The 25861-nt window shown below is 40.7% G+C and overlaps 1 protein-coding gene across 3 annotated transcripts; it reads left to right on the plus strand.

The window, feature by feature from the left end:
- Positions 1 to 119: 119 nt before the first annotated feature.
- mlxipl (MLX interacting protein like) lies at positions 120 to 25190 on the plus strand. Of its 3 annotated transcripts, XM_088907189.1 has the most exons (17): positions 120 to 910; positions 4302 to 4408; positions 5332 to 5414; positions 5706 to 5795; positions 6742 to 6783; positions 10831 to 11005; positions 11267 to 11347; positions 17602 to 17753; positions 17874 to 18519; positions 18610 to 18683; positions 19159 to 19459; positions 19988 to 20100; positions 20627 to 20746; positions 21463 to 21590; positions 21689 to 21812; positions 22396 to 22525; positions 25062 to 25190. In XM_088907189.1, exons 1-17 carry the CDS (start codon positions 549 to 551, stop codon positions 25181 to 25183), a joined length of 2850 nt encoding a protein of 949 aa, XP_088763315.1. In that variant the 5' UTR covers positions 120 to 548; the 3' UTR covers positions 25184 to 25190. The 3 variants fall into 3 exon arrangements, with proteins under 3 accessions (XP_088763315.1, XP_088763316.1, XP_088763317.1); XM_088907191.1 differs by lacking the exon at positions 120 to 910 and having other exon boundaries at positions 4310 to 4408; positions 5719 to 5795; XM_088907190.1 differs by lacking the exons at positions 22396 to 22525; positions 25062 to 25190 and having other exon boundaries at positions 21455 to 21590; positions 21689 to 21806.
- Positions 25191 to 25861: the final 671 nt, after the last annotated feature.

Genomic DNA, 25861 nt, shown 5'->3' on the forward strand with positions numbered 1-25861 from the left:
AAGCACAGCGGCTTCTTTTAGGGCAGAGGTCTGTCTTTACATAACACAAGCACGTGTAGCCAATTTAACTTTACCCCTGGGAGGAGAAAACACAACCGTCGGGTTTACCATTAAACAGCTCCAACTTCGAAACAAACGCTTCGATTGTTCAATAACTATCGGGAAGACAGTTGTTTTTCTGCAAGGGCACTGGTGTTCGGTGGTTTGTAAAATAACTGCACTTATTTGTGCCCGTATTTCTTCTTCATACCTAAGAAACGTATGAAAGTTCTTTCTTAAAAAGAAACACAATAGCTACAAGTTATGCTAGATGGTTGCTGCGCGTCAAACTTCTTTTGCGTCCGGAATGCTGCTGTTCTCCAAAAATGATGCTTAATTTTGAGAAAGGAAAAAAAAAAGAATTGTTCCACAAGGTACAGTAACTTGTTTTGGTGCAGGTGATTGAAACTGGTCTTGTGCTGGTTATGATGCTGAAATCGGCAGTGTAGGGCTTCACTCTTTTGACTTAATTAAAGACAGTCTTCACGGACAGTTAATGAAATAGTCCAATGGCCAAAGCTGAGAGACTCGGACCTGCTGGTTTCTCCGGAAGGACCAAACATGACCAGATTCCCGATTCGGAATCGGACTCAGACCCGGAGGAGGAACACGGGGTCAACGCCGGGGCTGGACAAGCGACTGGAGCCGTTTCGCGGACACAGGTGATCCACAGCGGTCACTTTATGGTGTCCGCGCCGCACAGCGATTCCACCCCGCGAAGGGGGAAGCGTGGGTCGCCAGCTGGCTATGACTTTGACACCGTGAACCGGACTTGGTGCCACACCTACAGCTTCGGCCCGAGAAGTTCTGGAAGTCTCAGCATCGATCCAACACTGACCCGGCTATTTGAGTGCATGACGCTTGCGTACAGGTAAGATGCTAGAGTGCGTTACTTTGCGTGTTTCTATGTAAATATGGGGCTTTAAAAGTTAATTTACGCAACAGCTCTGAAATAGGCTAAACCTAAACCTTCTTCTACCTACCGGAGAAAACCTTATCTTATGTCCTATTGTTCAAAAGTCCAATTCTTCCGACAGCTTTGTTATTGATGTTCCTGCCTAGGTGGTACAGTAGGTTTGAATCTGACTGCTTTGAGCTGTCCCCTGCTTGGTGCAACAACACGTCTTTCGGCTTCACCCTGGGCGTGTTGACTTTTTAGACCTCCATTTCCTCTACCTGCTGGATGTAGGGTCCACAGTCCAGGTGTCCTCAGGGCTGGTCCTGGAGAGTGTCTGCAGGTTTTCTAGGTCTCTGCACTGAAGCGACGGTGGACGTTGGTAAAGTGATTCAATCACAATAACAACCTGATGGAGGTTTTGAGAGCCCAGCTGGACTGTAATCCTGTATACACACTTACCCCCTGATCTAGGGATCCCTGTTATATCCACACCTCACTTCTGACTCACACCTTTACAGCACATGCAGCTACTGTACATAGCTTTCTGGGTTGACTTTATAAATTGGAGTGTGCAGCGGTATGATTCATTGAGAATTTAGTGCACGTGGTTTTATTCAGTTACCCAGCTAGAATACCTAACTATGAATCTCCCAGGGACTAATTACCTGCAAGCATCTACAGTTTGTTAAAATGCACTAATACCCAGACACAGTGGATTTCAATAAAATGCAACAGGTTGTACATTTTGAGCATCTATCCAGAAGTTTTCATCTGCGATACAGAAAACTTCTATGCTGAATTCTGAGAGGACTGTAAAGCCATGGAGAAGTTGCTTCTTTTTCCTAGAGTGGGGGTTATTTAACTCGGGATGAGCTAATCTGAGTGTTTGAAAGGCAAATGAAACACTTAGATGTACTGTAGGCGATGTCATGAGTTTGTTTTAAAGCAGCATTAGAATTACAGGTCTGCAGTGTTGGCTTGTCAGATGTAAAGCAGTGTTCATTATGTATCACATTGCATAACTGTTCGTTCTCTCATTCTGAAATGTAATAATTCTAGTTAGTATGAATGTGGTACTGGGTGTATCGCACGTTTGTTGTAGACATAATATATTCTGTAGCACTGCATTGGTGCATAGAGTACATATTCAAAACCTTTTTTGTCTGATTTATTTGTAAATGCTAGTGTACAGTCAAACAGTCTGTAATAGCATCCCTTAACAGCTCATCAGTTTCATGACCTAATGGTGAGTAAGCAGAACTGAGACTTCAGTCCTCTAAAACCGCTTTGTTTATTCTGTCATTTAAAATTGGTGGTATTCTGGCCTTGACTTGAAAGAATATCAATAGTGAAGGATTGATGTGCACAGAAGTCATTGAGAGTGCACTGCGTGACCTTGCTCTAGTTTGGTAAAATGTTTGTGATTTAGAAAGCAAGAGCCTGACTCCCAGCACTGGAATTGCAGTGGCTATAACGAGTGGTCAATGACCCCCTCAGCACAATATGAGGTCTGTGTAGATTACCACACTACAGTGCTTTTAATTGTGCACTGTATTGCTCAAATACATTTTCAGCAAAGCCACCCTGTAACTCTAAAGGGGGTTATAAAAGTGTGCAGTGTTTTGAAGTGATTGCTACAGAAAAAGTCTAAGATAAGGAATGTAGGAGGGATTTACTATTAAGAAAATTAAACAAATATCTTATTGTGTGAGTTCCAAAGCCGAAGAGATTGTGTCTCTAATCTGATTAAGTTTTATTACGTGGGGGTGGAGTGCAGGCAATCAAGTTAAGGATAACTGATTCAAAGTGCTTATTGACAGCATCCATTTACAGCCTTTTATGTGCAATAGCTGGATTGAAAGAGGAATATAAGAAAGGTAACAAACAACTGGAGCACACTGGGCCTGTCTAGCCCTCTTGGAAAGTAGTATCTAATTGATCTAAGGATCTCCATCAGTTTCTTGAAAGAAGCCAGGGTTTTTGCTATGACCACATGCTGTAGTTATGAGACTGTGCCATTGCCCCATAACCCTTTGTGTAAAGACATATCTCCTGTTATTTGATTTAAATACAATTCCACATAGTATCCACTCATGTTTCTGAAGTGTAGCCAGTCCGCTTGCTTTAGATGTTCTCTGTCTATCCACCCCTCCATTTTCTGACGGCTTCTTCCAGTTCGGGGTCGGGGTGGGGGGGGCAGGGAGGGATCAGCCTGGATGGGTGGCCAGTCCATTGCAGTGCAGACACACAGGCACTTGCAACAGGGCCGATTTTCCCAGAAGCCAGTTCACCTGCTAGTATGTCTCTGAAGTCTGGGTGGAAACCAGAGCACCCGGAGGAAACCCACACGCATACAGAGAGAACATACAAACTCCACACAGATAGGACCTCTGGGAATCGGGTTCGGGAATCGGATCCAGGGCCCCAGCATTGTGAGACAGCAATGCTAAACACTGCGCCATCATACCTCCATATTCTCTTTATAGCATGCTGTCATTAATGATCATGTGATTATTTTGACCCTGCCAAACTAATCAGCTTTATTGTACCTGGTTATTAAAAGCTGTAATACTTGGAAGAGGAAGAGAGAACTTTTTAGCTTAGCTTTAAACTTTTCAGTTGTTAGTAGCAATTTGTATGTCAACAGTCAAGTTACCAGTACTTTGAACTCTTCCTGGTAATACAAATTGAGAGGGTATATTTAACAGTGCCTTGTGCAATGTACCAGTAACTTTGCTATTAATGTCTTATTTTTCCTCTGTCTTGCAACTTGCTGATGGAAGTGTTTTCATCAGTATTTCGTGTGCAAACAACATGCAGAAAGTCCCTTTTTTTTGTCTACCTAGTAACCATCAGTCTGGGAGAATAATACATTAAGCGTAGGAGACCAGAGCTTGTCACAGTTTTGATGAATTGTCTTGTTCTAGTTGCTGTTTTGAAAATCTAAAGTGCTGTAGAGGGTAAATTATGTCAAGTTAAACCACTTGAACGCGCTATAGCGACAGATAATTTCATCGAACAGTGCTGAAGCCAAGGAGAAAAAGGTAATGCAGTATGGGCTAGGAGTCAAATCCCATAGGTTTTAGAATTGCTATCCTTTGGAAGTTCTTACTAAAATAACAGGTTTTAACTACACTGTACAGAGTTTCATGGAACACTTAATATCGGCTGAAGACTTCCCCGGGTGATTTATGTACCTTTCTCTTAGCTCTTGGCTCAAAACTATTTTATGTCAGTGAATAGTTATTCTCTTGACTACTGGGATACAGAAGGCAGGATTCTGGAGAGGATAAAAAAGTGAAAGGAAGTATCTGGCCTGTACTTTTCTGTAATGCTCCTAAATGCCTGTTTTTTTTCTTTACAGTGGAAAAATTGTGTCCCCGAAGTGGAAGTCTTTCAAAGGCCTCAGGCTGCTGTGGAGGGACAAAATCCGCCTGAATAACGGAATATGGAGAGCCTGGTACATCCAGTGTATGTATTTCAGTTGGCTTTGTATTAATGTTAGAAGCAAAAAAAAATGGGGGGGAAAAAAAGGCTTGATTTTTTTTTTTCATTACTTCTCAGATGTGCTTTGCCGATCAGGCAGTTTTGTGGACATATTTGAGAACATATCCATCATTTTCTAACTCCTTTGTCCAATTGAGGGTCACAGGGAGCTTCGGCAAGAAATGGGCCCAAGGTGGGGTACACCCTGGATGGGACCCCAGCCCATCACAGGGCACACACAGACGGAAACCCCCACACTCGCACCAGGGCCGGTTTTCCCAGAAGTCGATTAACCCACCAGCATGTCTTAGGACTTTGGGAGGAAACCAGAGCACCTGGAGGAAACCCATGTGAACATGGGGAGACCATAAACCATACAAACTCCACACAGACAGCAGCCCAGAATTAAACACAGGGCCCTAGCGCTGCGAGGCCGCAATGCTGACCGCAGGCAACTGTTCTGCCTATTTGAAAAGAAGACACAGCTAATTCAGATTTATCGTAGCGTAGTCAGCCTGCGTAGTTGAAAGCACACATGAGGCTATGACACAAGAATCGTGTTCTTGGAAAAACAAAACTGAAATATAAAACTTTCAAGATACAAATCTTTGCAACAGCCAGACTGAATGGCCTAATATCTGTTATATGAAGAACTTGGGATACGGATGACGAGACTTGACATGTACTTGATGCATCTAAGAAACACTCCTTTGATCCAAATTTCTGGACACCCTTTTCCCTAGAAACTACATACCCTCACCTTTTAAAATTTATTTTCGTACAAGCCAGCCTGTTGAACAGTAGTCAACGCAGGAGTCTGAAAGCCACTCAGCCGGCTGGCGTGATTGGTCACATGAGGTACACTGACTTGTGGGTCACATGACTGCGTTTTGTGCCCTCGCATGTAGACGTGGAGAAGAGAAGGAACCCGGTCTGTGGGTTTGTGACCCCGCTGGAGGGCTCGGAAGCCGAGGCACATCGCAAACCAGAGGTACGGTCCCACCCCTTGCATTGAGGTTCAGATCGGCTTGCCCCATGCAGCCAGGAGACATCTACTGTATATTGTTTCCCACTAGTATTGGGCCTCCGTGTCTGTAAGCAGTTTCTCATTTGGAGGTGTCATACAGTTGCCCCAAGGCAGTGAAGTGATTCACTTGAACCAGAGTGATTGACTCCCAGTCGTGTCAGAATTTAATCCCTCAACTTAATTCCTTCCTTCTTCTTGCTGTTAGATCTTGGTCTTGTGCCATTAGTAGTGTTTTGTTTTTGAATTTTATTTTAGGCTATTGTTTTAGAGGGCAGCTACTGGAAGCGCAGGATTGAAGTTGTGATTAAAGAATATCACAAATGGAGGATATACCACAAGAAAAGGGTGAGTGTGTTGCCCATCACTGCCATCTATGTTTACACCTGGGCTCTGTATTTTGGATGTATCTGTATGCTGTGACCTTTGTCACCAGTCCAGTCTATTCCTATGGGGTGTATTTTACTGTGGTAGAAAAAACACAGCAAAAATAGTTCCGAGCTATCTTTCTGACGTTTATTGTGTTTGAAATACCTCGTGAAATACTGATTTTGAATCGGAAAGATTAGCCTATCCTGAACTACACACAAACATTTAAAATCTATTTCTACTAACTGACTGTGACTCGGATTTCCCAGATGACAGCGCTGAGGTAGGGACTGGTCAGGTAGGGCTCCCTGGTTTCTCAGCGAAACATTGACCCCAACTCTTTAGACTCAAGCTTAAGGCGATGTCAGTGAGGGATGTCTCATCTCCAATCAGCACTGAATCTCCTGTACTTCGTGAGAGCTCGTACCACGTCAGAAGATGAACAACATGACCGGTGAGCTCGTCAGTGGAGCTTGTCCGCATGTCCTCAGTTTGCCCCTTAGTGGTGATTCTGTAATTCCAAAATAGTTAGAGGACATTCAGTGAAGGCCACTGCTAGTTTGTGGCATACATTATGCACTGAGTATTATATCGAATGAATATATACATAGAGAAAATGTTTAGTTTGGTTGCTCATCATTTTAACATTGTTTCTAAATTACTTTAGTTCTTCATTTGAACTATCTGTACCAAAAAATAATATTTATTTTTGTGTTGAGAAAATACAGATGTTTTTGTACAAATGTTTTAAAGCCGTCTTGAGTGAACCATTCGTGTATGTGTTTGGAGATTGTCTGCTACGCCAGTTCCTTTCCAATAGACAGCACTATAGAGTGGAAAATGTGGAAAAGAAACAAGAATACTCTGGAATTATAATATTGTTCTTTGGGTGCATCGGTAATGTTGTTTTTGTTTATTTTTCTAGCTCCAAAAAAATAAAAATGGTAAACTGTCAATGTTGGACAAGGTAAGAGAGCACAATCTTATTTGTAAGTGTAAATTTAATTAAGATATTTTACTTAAGACTGTCCCTGCTAACCATTTTTTTTACAAAATAAGTAAGAATTACCGAGTAATGAAGAAATGGTATAAATATTATGTCTGATAATGTTCTGTATTTTTAAATAATGAGAAGTAAACTCTCCTGTTTTTTTCTAATCTTCCAATATCTAATATTTTAGAAAGAAACATTCGGTATAACTTATCCATCTATCTGTTGTTTTGCACTGCTCGTACATGTTTACTTGTTTGTTTTGAAAAAAAATTCTGGGACTACTGTATGTGCAAAGCAGGTTAGGAGTTCTCGACTTGTTTGGCCTCTTTCCCTCTTATTTTTGAGAACAGTAAAATTAATAGGAAACCAAGAGGCTTTCCTATTAATAGTCAAGTCCATAGCATTCAGGTCTTTCAGAAAACCCCAAACCTGTGCAGAGACGTGCGTCACACTTGGTGACTCATGTTGTGAATGCTGTTATTACAACGCTGCTAATCCTTTTGTGCATCGCATTTACTGTACCAGTACCAGCTAGGTTAGACCTTAATGTCAGCTCATCAAATCTGACCCACTTCCCAGCTGACATTCTAAAGCTGTGGGTATTTTTTTATCTAAACGTGCAGGTCAGACATAAACGTGTTGAAGATAGTAAGGCATTACTGAGCCTTTTTAGAGGGAACACAAATGTCATTCAGTGACGTCACTAATGGAATATTGGAACTACATCTCCTCACAGTCACCTCTGTTTCCGAAACAGCTGTATACAGTCTGTAGTAGTTCAGGTGGGCAGCTGCGTCAGCATGCGTTGGCTGCACAGGAACAAGTAATAGGTTTATTCCATGCTGAAAAAAAGATAACACAACGTTTCGGCCGTGGAGCCTTCTTCAGTCTAGACTATCTACATTGTTGATTAATATTAAAGGTTCTCATGATAATTTCATTGCAAATCAAGTATTTATTTTTCATAGCGGTTAATTCTGGCTTTTATTTCATTTGGTTTTCAAGTTCACAATTCCTAAAATCTAGACATATCACATATTGGGGGCCCAATCACTACTATGATGGTTCTAGATACATATGATAAGTTTATTGAGGATATGGTATTTATTAAAATATACGTGCTTACCTAACAAATGTTTTATTTACAGCAAAACACAATTTTTTTACTGAAATATGTTTAATTTTGGGGGTCCCTTCATTTGTTAAAATGCTAAAATGCTTATCTGTACCCCCACCCTGCTAAAAAAGTATGAAACTTCTCCATGATGCAGTTCTCAAAGAGTAGTTATACTGTATTATATAGTATTGAATATATTAATTATATGTACAGTACATATAAATTTATTTTTATGTAATATTATATTACTTATATTAAAATGATACATTGTCTAAATTATAAATTATAATATTCAAAGAATTTACCTACTGTACCTACATATCACGCTACACATAAGACAGTATCTAAATGTTTATTTCTTATCTATTGTTTCTGTAATTTCAATTCAATGGTTTTGTTTCCTGAGAAATTGACTAAATTTCCCGTGATGTTTAATGGCGAAACTCAGTACAACATTTCTGGAGTCTCCACCTGAGGAGTTTCCCCGGGTCATCGATGAGGTGTTGGAGCCCAGTTGCTGCCTGCCTGCTCAGTGGCACGTGAGCAGAGCCATTTGATTTAGGTCAGGAAAAATGGCATGGTAACGTTTTCTGGGAATAAAATACACAAAGTCACTCGGCTCCCACTCTCCTCCCCCCTGGTGCCCCTTTTCAACACAATACAAAACTGTCATTTCCAGTCTTTGTTGGCAAGAAAGAAAAAAGTGATCAGTAGGTGAGAAGTAATCAAAAACTGCTTCCGGTGCTATATTTATCCAGCAGTCTCAAATTGCAGCTTTAAACTAAATATATAAAGCTGGACCATGGCACCTTCAGGAGAAGAGCAACAGTTCTGGCACGCTTTCTGAGAGCTGTGAGTACTCCTGTTTTCTGCTTTACAGTAACAGCTGCAGGGCACACCGGACAGGCTGTATGTGTGACGTACTGCAGAGCAGGGGCTGGGAAACTTCTGTTTCACTCCTAACTAGAAGAATTTATTTTAATGTGTATTTTGAGTTTTATTGTGGTGTTTAAATTGTCCGAACCACCTTGTTTTTTTTTGCTAAGTAATGCAGTGCCACTTCTTTGTGCTTCTCTTAAACCCTGATTGTTGCAGTAGCTGAAACCTGTGTGCTATTTGTGTTTTGTGTATCACTCTGTCTACAGTAGCAAACATCTGTGGGACATTGGTGTTGCAGTAAGGGGTGTTGCTGGAGATTAATCTATTTCTTTCAGCTGTGGATCATCAATAGTATAGTCACACTTTACTATTGTATTCGCTGGGTCTTTAAATGCCAGATTGCTCATACCTGTAGATCATAGAAGTAGGCAATCCAGTAAATGCTTTTGTTTAATGTAAATGGAAAGGTTCAGGTTTCCTGCCATCTTCCAGTTGAAATTGTGCTTAATAGCTTGTTCCTTTTTGCTCTCTTTTTTCTTTTGTTGGGCTTATGCAGTCTTGTGTTTGCTTTTAGCTATACATTGCATTGTAAGTTAAACATATGGACGACATGGCAAGGAGGCAGAAGCAGGGTCTGAGCAACCCAAAGAGAAGCCAGAGAGAAATCGTGCAGCACGATAGTCCTTATTTAACTTAAGAACAGGCATGCAAGGTCCCCTTAAGGAGAATCTAAAGACGAATTGTAAAATAAAATGCTCCCAGGCAGGCTATAGGAATGGCTGCATATAGTGGAAGAATTACTAGTGTCAAGGGAGCTGGTGAAGGCCAGGGTGAATCCTGGGATACACTACCTGACTGACGATCAGGCAACTGTATTCTCATGGCTACCAATCAGTCAGTCGCATCTGTGCTCAGATAGGGCAGGGTGGGACATGCCAAGCCAAGTTAAATTACTACGTCTGACATGTAGCATTCCATTCACATGTAATGAAATGAGTTAAATCCAAAACTCTTCTCATCCTACAGTATATACACCTTTATAAAGAAGGGAATGTTCTTCTTTTCACTTGCAGAAGTGATCTGTAGCGATGATGTCTGATGCTATGATCTCTGATGCATTAAGTTTAGTGCATCCATGTGTCTCTCGAATTGGTTGTATGAAACTGGATTCTTGGCAAGAGTTTGAAAGCTGTCCACTATGGAGGATGCACAATACCTTACATCGAGCAGCAATAAATCCTGCAGCAAGGGTCTCCAACTCCACTTCCTGGTTTTTGTTCCACTTGTTAAATTACAAGTGACCTGACTGCTGGCTAATTATTTAATTGACTGCATGCACTGTAATTATGCTCTTGGGTGTTTTTTAGGTAGTCTTAAAAGTTGACATTATGAGCAGTCAGTTCTAAAATACCTTAAGAAAATACTATACAGTATATAAAAGAAAATGTGTTTATTTGTTAATTGGCTGCTCAAGTTTTGGAAAAAACACCAGATGACAAGGCTCCCAGGAAATATTTTAAAGACACCTGTCCTACAAGGATTCACTGCAGTTAGTAACACTAGATGGCAGTAGTGGCTGCCTCGTCTAATTACCAAATAGCAGTGTAATGTACAGTATGTGCATCATACAATGGTATTGACATTACAGGACACGCTGATCAGAAGAATGTCAATTAAAATACACAGAAATGAATGTTCAGTAATTGCTGATCATCACCTTTTTTTAGCTGAGACTTGCCTTTTGTGGTAGTAAGTGGTTGCGTCATAAAGGATTTTTTTCTTTGCTAAGGTTTAAAAAATGTTTTACTGGCCTTCCTCAATAGAGCAAATTTGAAAGGAGTAAGTGGACCAGTATGACCAGTAATCAGTAATCCTAAACCAGTATTTGCACATCCATCAGTTTCAACTCAACATTCCCTTCGTCAGTGTTTGTGAATCCTGGCTGGGCGACGTGCCTGTGATGTACGACACAAAGTGCCAAAGTGCCGGGTGATGGAGCTTCTCCGTTGTTCATTATTTCCAAGGGGGGAGTCTACAGGAAGGGGGTGAGTAAATGGCCTCGTCAGATGTTCCCGGAGCCGGTGCGGATGCAGGAGGAGAGCCACATGTTTGATCTGGACCGCTTCCTGTCGGACATCTCGGACACCTTGTTCACCATGACGCAGAAGTCCTGCCCCTGGGCTGGGGATCGGCACGACGGTGAGCAGGAGCAGCCTTTGTTCTGCACAGCCCATCCTCCTCTAGTATTGGACCTGACGATGAAAGAAATCAAGCAGCTGTTGTCAAGTTGCATCCAGATAATTCACGAGAGAATGCACAAGGTTTTGAGTATATCTATTTTTGACATGAAGGTTCCCCCAGTTCACCGAAATTTCCACAGAGTCCGGAGCCTTTCGTACACACATGCGCTCTGCGTCTTCCCCTTCTAATGATATCTGGTGATATTTTTCCCACCCCCAGCTTATACCAGCAATGCTGACATGATCCAGCCTGGCCTGTCGCCTTTGCAGCCTAACCTGGATGACTTTATGGACATTCCTGGTAGGAAAGACTGTTTTCTTCTCCTTTCCTGCTTGTCAGTATCTCTGTGATACTCTGTGATTGAGTGAGGTTGTTAAAGGTGCAAACTTACCTTATATGCATATTGGGAATAAATAACTCAAACTTCTACACTCATTAGAGTGACCGATAAGGGTAGAATTTCTGCCCTGAAGGTTTAGGACATGAACCTCTGTCAAATACTTATTGACAAGTTTAGCAGGATTACCATCTCGTAACCTGATCTCAACAGATCTCCGAATCTGTCTTAAACCCACTGATTCTAGGATAGACTCCAGGTCACCTCAAGACGCACCAGAAATAAGTGGCTTTCCGATAATGGATAGATGTTACATCTACAGTATATGTATAAATTACATCAAAACTTTCCTTGGATGTGTTGGATACTTTATTATGTTACTAGTGAACAAAAATACAGTCAACACATACTTGTCAAAGGTGCAGATTAATAATCAAACGGAACCTTAAGAATTTTCCTTACTTGTAAACCTTTTTTTTTCCAGTTGTGTCATGATTAGTTTAGTAAATTTCTCAGTATTCTAAACCCAGGAAGTGGTAGGGTGAGCTGTAGTGTCCTCAGACACTCAGTTATACAGTGATCCCAGTTGATTAACGATGTGTCATTAGTGCAAGAGCTTGCAGAGAGCTGTCTGAACTGTTGAACTTGAAATAGCATGTCAAAGGCAGTATTGGTGCAAAAAGAAATTATGCTTTTATGAATTCCAGTTCGTAAAGAGGTCTTGGTTTGAGGACAAAAAAACATTTGGTACAATTCAAAAACTTCCACAAGTATTTATGAACTGAAAAACAATAGTGCAGCTATTATCTAATTAGTAGGTAGTAATCTATTTAGCCCACTCTACCCATCTACCATTCAAAATAATCTACTAATAATCTGGTGAAGGATTAATACTTAAAAACTTCATAATGCAGGGTAAATTATGGTACAAGAAAGAAAACAAAAGAGGATGCCCAGAAATATTGCACATTGGAAATGATGGGAAATGATGGGCTCTAAAAGGCTACTGAGGAGCCTTTTTAAGGAGTTGGGGAAGAAATGGAGGGCTCATATGGAAAGATAACCACACAGGCCTGCAGTGGCACATGCGGGGACACTGCAGGCCTGCGTTCAAGAGACCCGGCCTGAGAGCTGTGTGAAGACATGTGACAACAGGGTATGGAGCAAAGCTGCACCTTCTCTCTCTCTCTCACAGTGTTCTCCTCAGGAAACCCTGTCTGGTTCATAGTACTTTCATTCTCTTCAAGTGAGAAGTACCATGCATAAAGAATTGTGTGAAATCAGCCTAGCGTGCTGCTGTCACTCTGAGACAGTGTTTAGCTCTTTATCTGAAGGTAAGACTGGGTTTCCTTGGTGCTATTCTGGTTTTATGTCTCTCTTCTTTGTGTATTTTCTTTCCTCGAAGTCTAGTGGAGCTGCAGGGTATGTTTACCTCTTGCAGAAATGTAGTCTCCATTTGGAAATACACCTCTCTCTGAGGGTGTAGTTGTCTGTTAAAGTACTCATGGCTTCCAAAAAAATATTGTGCCTTATGAAGTACCACTTCTTAGAAAGTTTCCCCTGAGATAAGAGAAGTATATCTGTGCTGGACGCTGGGAAATGAGCTACTGACAGTGCCGTAACATCTGTCAGTAAAAAAAGAAGCAACTCTTTATGTTGGTTGTTTGTTTGCTTAATAGTTTGTTTTTAACCTGTTGATCTGCCGTTAATCAATAAGAAAATATTAGGTCAGATTGTCTCATTGACAGTGCATTTCTGGGAGGTGGCTCTTTTGCAGATAAGAAAGGTTTCTCTACTGAAGAAAAACATGAAGTATTGTTACAGACCCATATAGATGCAATGTGTCAATTTTTTCTCTGCTCTCCTTCCTGTCTCTGTCTTGATCTGATCTTATATGGTGTCTTTCTGTACTGTCAATTGACACTTAATCATTTGCCCGGAATTTAATTAACTGAGGTAAACCAGAAGATTCTTTTGATCAGTGTTTCTCACTGCCAGCACAACTAAGCAAACCTCCCTTGGTTTGCAGCTCTAGGAATTGGAAATAATGGCACTAGATGGGCAATACCCATTGTGTCTACATTCTTAAGGATGACTTGCAATGGCTTCATTGGCACATTTAAAGCTTCTTAGAAATGAAGCCAATATAGTTAGAAAGAATACGAAATCGCACTTCTGTTTGCATTCAGTTATATAAAAATCACTGAACCTTCCTTTATTATCCAAAGTCCTTTCCAAGTTGGGTTCTCTGGACCACTCTGGTTCCACGGCCACAGCCTCACCTGGGATGTGAATTGAGAATTTCCTCATCGGAGTGAGTGATCAGGGCTCTGGACTCTCAGCTCTGTGTGGCTGGTGAGCTCCAGAGAGTTTTAGTAATCCCTCAAAGGCTGTTTGTGAAAAGATTCCTTAAACCTACATGAGGGAACAGTGCAGGGTGGCCAAGCATTGCAATCTTCAATACAATTTGTATAGATGGTGACGGTTATTGTGAATTTCCTTTCCTCCCTCACTAATGTGAAACTTGTATTATTAATTATTTTCAGACAAAGCAGTTTGTAAACAAAGACTAAGATCCTGTTTTGCTCGGTCTGGCACCCGTACATATTGCCTTGAATGGACCAAGTGAAGTGTGAACGTGATCTGCTGAGATTTTTTGGTTTACCAAGTGTGATTTAAATATTTTACTGCACTGCACTCAAGAGTTGAAAAGTAGAGCTGTGGGTGGCGTTAAATGCTGTACTGGAAAACGCACATGGGAATCCCCCCTCCCAGAGACTACTGGGGACACTTTCAGGTACAGAAGGTCAAGTAGCCCCATGTAGCTCTACAAGCTGTCCTGGTCATTACTTTTACCTCTGTCGGTTCTGTCTCATGAGTTGCTCAGACACATCAAGTAACTGGAGGAATCTGACTGTAACAGCTGCCCCCCTAAGAGAGCTACAGATCCTAATGGCACCAGTGGGTAGTACTGATGTGTCGAGAAGCTAGTGTAATATTTCTGTGCAGCTTTTCTAATGGGTCCTAGAGCCGCAGTTAATGATGGCTCTACGGGAAGCTGCGGGGTGCCAGCAGGGGTCAGCGGGCGGCCAGACTGCGCTGGAATGCGGAAGTGGAACTGGATGTGGTTGACCACACACCTCATGTCTCGGGAGCTTTGGTTAGCAGGGAGGACCAGTGTAGAAAGGGAAGGGGACTTCTGTATTGAGGTCTCTGCAGTGTTCCTAATAAAGATTTGAGATCACTGTAGTTCAGTGGGTCAAAGTTATGTTTTTTTTTTATTTGGGGGTGACTACAGGGTCAGTAACTCCTGCGTGACTCTGGAAATAGTGACTCTGCCTTTCCCTCAACCCTGTCATTAGGCAAAGGCCAGTCTTCTTAGAAGGCGCACATTTTCCAGAACATTCTTTCTCACTTTCAGAAGATGTTGAATTTTTGTGGTTGTCTACAAAGGTGTCACACAAGATAGTGTGTCAAGAGGAAGCAGGAAAAGTGTTGCTAACTACAGAATATCTTTAATTTGTTTTCTTTATACTAGTATTACTGCAGTTATTAATAATTCGAGGAAGAGGTTGCATATAATTTAAAAATATACAACTTTTTAAATTCTTTTCTCAACTTTTTGAGCTTGTGAGAGCATAAAACCATGTTCTGTTACAATATAATTTGTTACATTTTCTTCACTAATTTTAAGTTTTGAAGACCGCTTTCTCCCTTCCGTTGGCGATAGATAAAAATATTTTAGGTGCAAAGCACTTTGGTTACCTGCATCGAGGAGAAGAGCTGACTTTTAAAAATGTTTATTCTGCAAGAGCAGAAAATTAGGCAAACAGAGGAGATGAAATGACTGAAGTGTGCCTTGCTTGTTGACATCTCTTTTTTTTTTAAATGTACCCATCCAAATCAAGTTGGCTGGGTCTTCTGCCCCCTTGTGTGCTAGGTACCCTCCTGCTACCTTTTCAGGGCTCTGAGCACTTGTCAGTCCTGCCTCTTGGCCTGCCATCAACAATCTGCTGCAGAGCCTGGTCACAAGGCAAGGTTCGCTGCCTTTGCGTGTGATACTACTTTCGTATCCTTTAAATAGCGTTCATTCAGAAATAAAGGGACCTGCTTCCTATAGCTACTGTATGATGCGCTGTACCTAAGCTTGAAAAATCTCTTCTTCAGATCTCAATTATATGCTTTAGAGTTTTTGCCAATCTTGTGTACTTACTACATTCTACACTGATGTCTGCACTGGGCCTGCATAGTAGGCCCTCCCATGCCATTGGCTCTGCTCTGTTTTCTGTCATGTTTCGGAGAGTCAAACAATGTGTCCCGTGCCGTTTGCTCACGTTGGTAAGTCTGATGACGATGTAGGGTGGATGGAATGAAATCTGACAAAAGTGGAAAATTGAACAGATTTGTGTCCTTCGGCAATGGGTTAGTACGTAGAACATACAGTATAATGCTCTGGTTTACTGGATCAGTTGTTTATTTCTTTTGCATTTGCCATCAGCTGAAATGTTTAGCTGAAGAAGTACAGTATGTTTGTTAGACGCCACAATGTTGTTTAAAAGAGTATCTTGTTTAGGGGTTGTATTAACTGCAGTTGCCAGAAGATGGGTTGTGTAATGTCTTCTTTGTAAAAATCCCCAACAACACTGAACTGTGTAACATAGATATGGTTGGTTAATGTTGTTTAACACATAGAGTGCTTATAAAGTCAGTTGCTTCACACCAATGCTGTGAAACCTGTGTACTGTACAGCAATGAATTCTGGCACTAAGACATGTCCCCCCCCCCCCCCCTTATATGAGGGATCTGCACACTTTAACTCCCATGTTGCAGCAAATGGAAATGTTTGCTGCTGCTTCTCCTCAACATGGCTCCACTGGGCAATTTCCCATGTACTGTATGGTTGTTGTGAATGGGCCAACTTGACAAACCCATTTTGGTGTCTTCAGCTATTTGATATCAATCATATTGCTGTTTGCACAGAATTCATATTATTATTTGCACATGATTTGAATGGTTTTATTTCTAATATGATGGTTATTATCATTCTTTGCTCTGTACACTTTTAATATGAAGGATATTGAGTTGAGGGGGGAAAAAGATCCCGAGTAGTGGAAATTTAGCTTTACTCCCAGAGATGAAATTCTGGGAGAGTGACAGTTCGTGCACTTCTTAAGCTTGTAATGCATGACTTGGCAAATATACCTCCTGGTTAAGAAGTCGATTCAATGAGCTGTTATGAGGTGTCATGCTTATGTTGGGAATGGCAGTACCTCCTGTGCCAACAATAGTGGACTTGGACTTGTTTGTGCCACTCTCTGTGCCAGTATGTACTGTCAGTACTACATGTGCTTTTTCACTGTGCTATCTTGATGTGTTATATCCAAAGTTTCAGAATTCGTAGAATTAAACTCAATTTATAGATGGAAGGGGAAATTAGTACTGTTTTGCTACTGGTAATTTGTAGAAAGAATGTTAGTGGGACACAAACTAATACATTCTGAAAGACTGATTCATTCCTGTTAATGGGCATTATTTATTAAATACATTTTACTTAGTTTATTTTTATGTTGTTGTAAGCAATGAAAAATTTACTTAAGCAAAAATGAAAAATCACAAGACCGGACATTTCTTCAGAAATCTAAAAAACGAAGCATGACATTTAACACATTTAGGTTCTCCCCACCCAGTCAGGGCTTGGAATTGACATGAGAATTGATTTGCTAAGCCTAGCAAATGTGGGCTGAAATTTCCACTTCCCTTTTTCAAAGACATCCTGATGAAAACGCCCTCCACCCGCAACCCCCTCCCTAAGTAGAGATTAACCAAACGTCTTTTAATTTTAGTCCATCATACCAGAAAATTTCAACTCTAATCCTCAAAGACCTATTTGCCTTCTAGCTTTTGTTATGGTGAAGCTCAAACAACATCAAAACTGGCAACTAAGGCAGTGAACCAGATCTTTTTGATTATTTTCATCTAAAACACGATTAAGATGTGCACTTGAGAGCTCAGCTGGAGCAAGAGCCATGAGGCATTAAAATTATAGAATACTTTTCAGCCTCAGATTTACAGAGATAGTAAGCTAAATCATATAGTAAAACTAAATGATCTTCCCCGCTAGCTTGTTTAACACAAAATATAGCCATGTCGCCATGTTTCTGAGTTAGGTGTAAACAGAAATTCCTTTAACCAAATGCATGTGGTTTGGTTGTTCCAGATATCTTCATGAGCTATCGCAGTCAGCCAGTAGAGCAGACTGGCTTTTCAGAGTCTGAGTATTTCGGGAGTGTGGCAGGCAGCATGTTCTCCTCAGGACCAGCACTGGGGACAGCAGAGCCTCTGTTGCCCGGAAACAGCCAGCTAGTGCAGGTCAGTACGTCACCTTGGATATCAGTGCAGTCCCTTGACCTATGAGTGTGTTCTGCAAAGACAGAGCTCTGTGTAAAACTAAGAAATTAATTTTGATCTTTGGTATAATATTTCTCACAGGCAAATGTTGTACCAGAAGAAAGACTGATTCTCCCTCCCTCTTCCAACGTTCTCTCGGACACGGGTTACCACAGGCAATCTTTGTCGCCCAAGGTGCCGTACGACCACAGCGGCATGACCTCTGACCCTAAATACAAAGCAGAGGTAGATTACAACCGCCAGTCTGAATATCACCCTCCTGAGTTGTCAGCAGCGACATCACCATATGGGAACAAACCTTATACGAGCACCACAACAGCTGTTCCCCCAAGTATGGGCTCCTTCGTTCAGGATACCATGCCCTATGCCTCATTTTCTGCACCCTGCCAGAAGTACCGATACAGCTCTCCTATCACGTCCTCAGTTATCACTCACACAGGCTCGATGTCCACTGTCTTGCCAGAGGATACACCAGGACATGTGTACCCAGCCCCAGAGGCATTCTCTCAAGTGCCTGTGAGTTACCCTCCCCTTTTCGGCACCCAGACAACAGTTCCTTCTCTGGCCATGCACCATAACTTCTCTGTACCTCAAAGGATGGCAGTAGGCAGTGGGGGGACGTACATTCAAAAGACTTCAGCAGGCAAATCCAAGATTCCTGTGCCACCTGCTTCCCCTCTGCAGAGCAGCTGCTTGGCAAAGCTGCTTTCAACAGGCACACAAGAGTGTAAGTTAGCAAATGAACATGTCATTCAGTGGGTTTGGGTATTCCATCTACCTTTGACCTCAGTTTAAGTACCTTGTTCCCTCTTTCTAGGTAAACCAACAGTGGGATTTGAGCTTCCCAGGGGGGAAGTTAAGTGTAAAATGTCTACATCCCCCAGCTCTCCAGTAAGATTCTTGTTTTTGATGGTTACTGTATTTATCATGACTTTCCCACAGTGTTCAATCGGTATGCTTTTGTGAGGACCGCAAGACTGAGATGCATTCACAATCTCTTTTACCCAGGAATCTGTAACTATAAAAAATGTTGTGACGGGCTGAAACACTTGTGAGGCATAGTGAAAGTGGATTAAAAAAAAAAATCAGCAAAAACATTAACACACAAAAGGAAACATGCACCTAAAATTATAGCGTGCAACTCTAGCTCTTCTACTAAAACTGCATAGACCCTTTATGAAAAGAAGGAAGTTCCCTGTACTTCTACATTCTTGATGAGCAATCATTCAATCAAATGGGAAACATCTCTTTATCCTCTTTATTTATTTTGTTGTAGATTTAGGAATGTTTTAGATTAACATCTTTGAAAGATCAGCTGATCATTTACAGAAATCTTAAACATTTACTCTATTTTTTCCTTCTTCAGCCAAGTGGTGGTGTATATTCTTCATGTGGAACAAACATGAAAACACCCCCCTCTTTGATGGGTGCACCAGCTGTGATGCAGCAAAATCTGTCTCAGGCCCTTGAGATCCCACGGCTACCACCACTGCACAGCCACATGCCACAGTTCTCACCTGGAATTCAGAATGCCAGTTCCTCTCAAAGTTCCGCTGTATCAGCTCTACTGATGCAGAACAACATGCCCACATCCACACCTCTCCTGGTTCCCAAGACTGAAAAGCTGTCACCTATCCAGATATATAATGAGAAAACTGCTTTAACAGGTCTGTTTCAGAGCGAACTGTTAAATTAACCCTTGTACTTGTGTGATTTAAAGTGTAATGTGTCTAGATGTCTATAAAGCAGTAGAAGCAAAAAAGACCAATTTTTTTTCATGTGATGTGAGCTTTATTTAAACCAGTTTGGTATAACGCTTACTGAATTTACACTGTTGTAGTATTGCAACTTGTTTTCCAAATATGTTAAATGTATATCATTCGTGTTTTCCTCAGATCATTTCTCATTCATATTAAATTAAATGAAATGTACATTGCAGAGACTATTTGTGAATTTATAGCTAAGCATAAAATAAGCATATTAAACCCACTGGGTTTTGGAATAAATATTTGCCTGTTGCTTTAAATGTAAATACTTAATTGAAAAAAATAAAATTTAAAAGCACTCATGCAAACGGATGAGTGAAGCTATTGTAGCCAATAGCTGTTCATGGTGTGTTATCCTAATAAGTCCCCATTTGAATTTCCCATTTTTGACTTGTGCTCAATCTCAGCAATGTCTTTATCTATTTCTAGTGAATTTCAGGAGGAACTCAGGCCAGATATCCCCAACAAACCCTTCTGAGAAAAGCCCCAGTCCGCAGTCTCCACACTCCAACCCCAGTCAAACCAGGCCTGAGCAGAACAAGGTAAAACCATTTCAACTGCAGAGAAGAAAATGGAAATTTGTCATTCATTTAGGAATTTTGGCAATAACCTTTTTTTGATTTAATTAAGGAAGGCCTTAAATTTTCCTTCACTAAAAAAATCTGTAAATCAAACAGACTTGCATCAAATTATTTTTTATTTTTTAAAGGTTGAAATACAGCCTCCGTATCTCTTCGTTTTGTCACTCAACGTTTTGAGATTAACAGTCAATAGTCATGATCACTAGCTGCTATTTCACTCATGACTAACTTCACATTCTTCCAGTTTTGATGTGTTGTGCATGTCTGGATAATCCTTAATCTATCTCAGAAATATTGAAATGCTGGATTCATTAAAAACAAATTGAAAACTGCTTTTTTGCAATAGTATATGATTGAATTAATTTGTGTTTTTGTTTTGAACACAACTCAGACAAGAAGGCTGCTACAACACATTGTAAACAAAATCGCATATTTGTTTTGTGGCTGCAGAGACAAAAATGTTTTCTCTCTCACCCTTCTCTTCCAGATTGAAACGAGAAGAATCACGCATATTTCTGCAGAACAGAAAAGACGTTTCAACATCAAAATGGGATTTGACACATTGCATAGTCTAGTGACAACACTAAGCTCCCAACCTAGTATCAAAGTAAGCACCAACATCTTCATCAAGAGCCTTAAGACTCTTTATATAATATATGTACTGTATGTATAGAAATATTTTCCTTTTGCATCATCTTCCTGAAATGCAGTATGATGATTACTTTTGGGGAAAAATGACTACGTATTTATGTAAGCGGTAAATTCAGTAGGTTCCTTACAGATCTAAGAAGTAATATCCCAAAAACATCATTTGAGTAAAAAAAATGTGATGAATCCAATCATCAAACACTAGATAAAAAAAACTAATCTAACCCAGTAATTGTATTAATTCTATAGTGGACAGCAGATATTTTGCAGAGCTATGAGAAAATGAGATTATTTAAGAATAATGTAGATGCACTTGACTCATTTAGTCTCCAGCATTTGGTGAATGATTGAAGCTGCCAGCATTTTCTCTTGCTTCAGCGTTTATTAGCCATGTGAGCCTTCACACTTGCATCAACATTTTGATGTGGACACGGTCACCTTCTATCATTGTTTTCAGTCTTTTTGCCTGGTTGACACCCTGTTTCAAATACTTTCCATGCTGAGCGCTCTTCACATGAAAAAATGAGATGACTACAGCAAGATGGGAGCTCTTGCATAATCCCGAAATCTGCCGTGCACACATGGTGAAGCAACGACCAGAGAACACAAATAAAACCTCAGCCTTTCCCTGAACTTTTCCTCACTGCGCGCGTTTCTTAATTAATTGGCCCCCAGATCAGCAAAGCTACGACCCTGCAGAAGACAGCGGAGTACATCGGCAAGATGCAGCAGGAGAGAGCCCAGCTGCACGAAGAGGCCCAGCGGCTGCGTGAGGAGGTGGTGGCGCTCAACTGTGCGATCAAGTGAGTGCCATCTGGGCCACTGTGTAATACCAGCTCATCATCCAGCAATGTGCGGTGTTTTTGGTTGGTGGCAGCACTGTCCGTTTTCTCTCCTGCAGTGAGTGCCAACAGCAGCTTCCTGCCACTGGGGTGCCCATAACCCGGCAGCGGTTTGACCACATGAGAGAGATGTTCCGGGACTACGTCCGGGCGCAGACCCTGCAGAACTGGAAGTTTTGGATTGTATCCTTGAATTGGTTTCCTCTTCCAGTGCACGCTAATTAAAAGTGCAAGACACACCAGGAACCCTCAAAGAGGACAAGGATTTTATCTCACTCTCCAAAATAGAAATTCAATGAATGGTATCTCATTTAAGTTGCACGTTTTTTCTGAACAATTTGCCCTGGGCAGTTTCACAGTGTCCAGTAAAAAGCCTTGCTTCTTACATTATCAATGATATGTATATAATATAATATAAAAGTTATATAATAACTTTTTTATACTGTGCTTTTGAAAGCAGCCATCTCAAGGTACTTTACAAAATTTCTTGTAACAATGTCACTTGACCTTGCTTTGGCCTTTGTTAGATGTTTTGTGAGGCAGTGATTTTTTTTTTGTTAAGTCCTACAGATAAAGAGAGTTGTCTCCCTATATTTAGTTATACAGTGAAGGAATTATCACATTATTGTTAGGCTGTAAGAATACATTTCCTAAAACTAACACATCTTACAAAAGACACTTACAGTAGGAATCCGCGATTGTTAGATGCCAAACTTTTCTAATGTCTTAAGTGAGATCACTTTCCTTAAGTCAAATTTTAATTTAGTTCAGTATCATCATTGAGCCTCTGTTTGAAACCTACAATGGGATGGTTTCTACTGCCAGTGTAGAGGATCTGTGTCGCACAACCTTGTCCTGGCTGGATCAGTACTGTTCCCTACCTGCTCTCAGACCTAGTAAGTCTTTTAAGCTGGACAATCAGCTTACATCCATCCATCCTTCAGTCCAGTTTCTAACTGTTTCATCCACTTCAGGGTCGCTGGGGAGACAGAGCCAGTCCTGGCAAGCAATGGGTGCAAGGCAGGGTGCACTTTGGACAGGACACCAGTCCGTTGCAGAATTTTCTGACATTATTTAAGAAAAACAAAGGAGGGATGAATTGTCATTCTTCTCTTTTGTACACTTTATTCTGTGGTTTTACCACTACTTCAGATCTTTGTAGTCTGACAGTTTAATGTATAAATTACTGGTCTTGTGAAAGATATTAAGCCAAAGAAAATATGAATTCTGGTCTCAAACCACAACACTGTTTGTCAACCACTAGAATGCTGCTCTGTAAACCACATTTCTGAATCACAGCTAACGGCAAGACTAAATAAAACAACTTGTGACACCACTAATATTCTCAAAACATTGCTGGGTGCTTTATCTGCATAGCTCTCATGTGCAACAACAATTGCATCTACCATGTATTTCTGCTTTAGTCCATTCATCTTGTATACAGACTTGTGAAGCATGTGTTTTTGTGTCTGAAGCCATAAATAAGGGCTTTTGAGTGTGCTTTATTTCCCCTTTCTACCTGACAAGGTAGTGTTACTGAAAGCCATTGTCAGTGCTGGTTGATAACCCTGCCTTTTTATCTCCCAGTAAATTGGGAAATTAGTATAAGTGGAAGAACAATTATGGTGAGTCAATACAAAGGATGCTTGTGATTATCACCATAAGAGGAGTATAGTTTTTCTAGCTTCAGATTTGATCTGTTTGGCCCAGTTCAAACTAGTGGAGTTAAACGCACTACAGCATATTGTAGACTTTGGTTGTTGCACCACCTAGAGGAGTGCAAAGGAGTTTCACCTGTTTGTCATAGAGTGGTTTGTCAGGTAGGTACCTTAGAGGTGTGATTCTGTCCCAGTAATGCAGGAGTTTTGTGTTTTCTTTGTGGTTTTAGTATTTGTGTTTCACTTGAAGGTTGTGCATCTCCGAGTTCAGCTACCATCATTCTCTATTAGGCCACTTTTCAGAGATAAGCAGTTTCACTTAGTTAAGTGACTTTTTCCTGTTTTGGCTCCAGTTAACCTTATGTTTCTTCCTCAGTGCTATGTGTAGTTTCATATGGGTCACATTCATAGATATTTGAAAACTAGTCTGGCATTACATGCGGTTGGTATTCAGGGAAATGTGTGTTTAGATTAAGAATTGGTTAATACATAGAAAACGGAGTACAAACAAGGAGTGACGTAGTTAGTAAAGTACCACAGAGAACTGGACGAGGACCACTGCTCTTCCTAGTTTATATCAATGATCTAGATTCTGGTATAGTCTGTTAATTAGTCAAATGTTCAGATTATATCAAAATGGGGGGGGATTAGCAAACACTGTAGAAGTTGTGAATGAAATTAAAAGATTTAGATAAGACTTAAAACTAGACAAACACCAGGAAGGTGTTTCTTAATGTAGACAAGTGGAGAGTTTTGCATGCAGGTAGTTAAAACATAAACTATATGGTAAATACAAAATGGGAAACGGTAATTTAGAAAAAGATCGGTTCAGAGAAGAGCAACCACCTATGTTCTGGGAATGTCATATGCTGACTGAAGGAACTGAGCCTTCACAGTCTTGAACAAAGAAGACTACATATTCAAAATCATCAAAGACCCTGATAAACTCAATTCACAATCATTTTCCTTTTTATTTGGAACCTGTTTCATTAGTCTCAGGTATTGGAAATTCAGATAATTAAAATAACATCAAAATAGAATAAAAAAGATTAAATTCAGATTAACTATCTCAAAGGACATGGGAAGTACCACCATTTTAATGTCCATGCAGTTCTTAGTGTTGGTGCATCTCTCTTAATCATCGCTATGTTTTTTTGCGTGTCTGCACAGGACTGGTGTCCTGGTGTAGTCCTGGATGACACCTGCCACATCTGGGATAGGTCTTCCAGATAATGGATTGATAGAGATAAATGAAAGAAAAACATGACTTTATTACAGCTAAGTGCAATATAGACAATTATTAACTTTATTATGGATATGAGAAGCTGTTCTGTGTGTTATCAGTAGAGGTATCCTTCTTTATTACCTTGTTATAATTGTTACTTTCTGGTTGTAATATTCTTTATTACTCTTGTAAAGGGTATTTATGGAAAAAGAGTCATTGTGCAAAACCTGAAGGAATTTGTTTTCACAACAGCAAAACAAGTGAATGTTACACATGAATCTGTAACTCTTTAATTAAGAAGAATAGGCTGTTTTGTCATAAATTTGCAAAATAATGCTCTGCTTACCTCACAGACATTTTTTGTTTTTTTTTCTGAAGATCAGTGCAGCCGAAAGTTTTGATCTTTGTTTTAAAGTGTGCAGAACGGATCGAAGAATTCAGCAGGTCTGAGAATCTGGATTGTGAGATGTGGGATTGTCGTTTATTTGACACTCCAATGCTAGAATGCCTCTGATTTTAATGACCGTGTTGATGTTTTGTTATTCCCAGCTGTCCTAAGATCCCTCCGTCACCTCTGCACATCCACGTCCATCCTGACTGACCCCACGCTCGTCCCAGAGCAGGCCACACAGGCGGTGACCCAGACCGGCCCTGGCAACGGTTACCCTTAGCAACAGCAGCCCTGGATTTCGTACCAGGGCATCTGACCGCAGCACTGTGCTGCTCTCGCCAAACTGGAGCTCGATGTTTTGTGTTATGTGCCCGATGAAAAAGGCACAATCATTAATTGTCAAATACTTGTGTGGATTTGATGCGGAAGGCTGGACTCTAAAGCTTGCTTACTCTGTGAAACTGTGCATTGATGGTCCTGAACTGCGAAACATCGTCCCGAACCACGTCGTCACATCTGTCAGCGTGTGATCGTTTTCACCTTCTGCTATTTAACACTGAAGACCTAACAGCAAGTGCATTGAAATCAGTTACTACACTGAACATCCCACAAACCTTATGAAGGAGAAAACTCCAAAGCTACATAACTGCTTACCAATTCTTTTTCTAACTTTAGGAAAGATTAGTTAATATCCATGTACAATTGTAATGAAGTTGAGGACTAATATGTTTGCTATTAAGCAATGAGTGTAATACTACTGATTTGCATCTTCTTTCATTTCCATGAGCTTGTTCCTGCATTTACAGAAATGACACATTACTGCAGAGACAATCTGTAATAAAATGGAAACTGTCCAAAATATTTTCCTAGGATTTTCACAACCGTTCTGCTCCAGTGGTGCAAATAGTAGCTTAACCCCTGCAAAGGGGCACAAGCCTAAAACCCTAGGAAGTGTTGG

Source organism: Atractosteus spatula, chromosome 27 (assembly GCF_055471065.1).
Source record: "Atractosteus spatula isolate fAtrSpa1 chromosome 27, fAtrSpa1.hap1, whole genome shotgun sequence".
Taxonomy (NCBI): domain Eukaryota; kingdom Metazoa; phylum Chordata; class Actinopteri; order Semionotiformes; family Lepisosteidae; genus Atractosteus; species Atractosteus spatula.

What these genes read in the sequence shown, in the direction of transcription:
- mlxipl (XM_088907189.1), top strand. Translation starts at nt 549, where the DNA reads ATGGCCAAAGCTGAGAGACTCGGACCTGCTGGTTTCTCCGGAAGGACC. An exon ending in AGGCACATCGCAAACCAGAG is followed by an intron (nt 5,415 to 5,705) that starts GTACGGTCCCAC and finishes ATTTTATTTTAG; the next exon opens with GCTATTGTTTTAGAGGGCAG. An exon ending in CTACATCCCCCAGCTCTCCA is followed by an intron (nt 18,684 to 19,158) that starts GTAAGATTCTTG and finishes TTCCTTCTTCAG; the next exon opens with CCAAGTGGTGGTGTATATTC.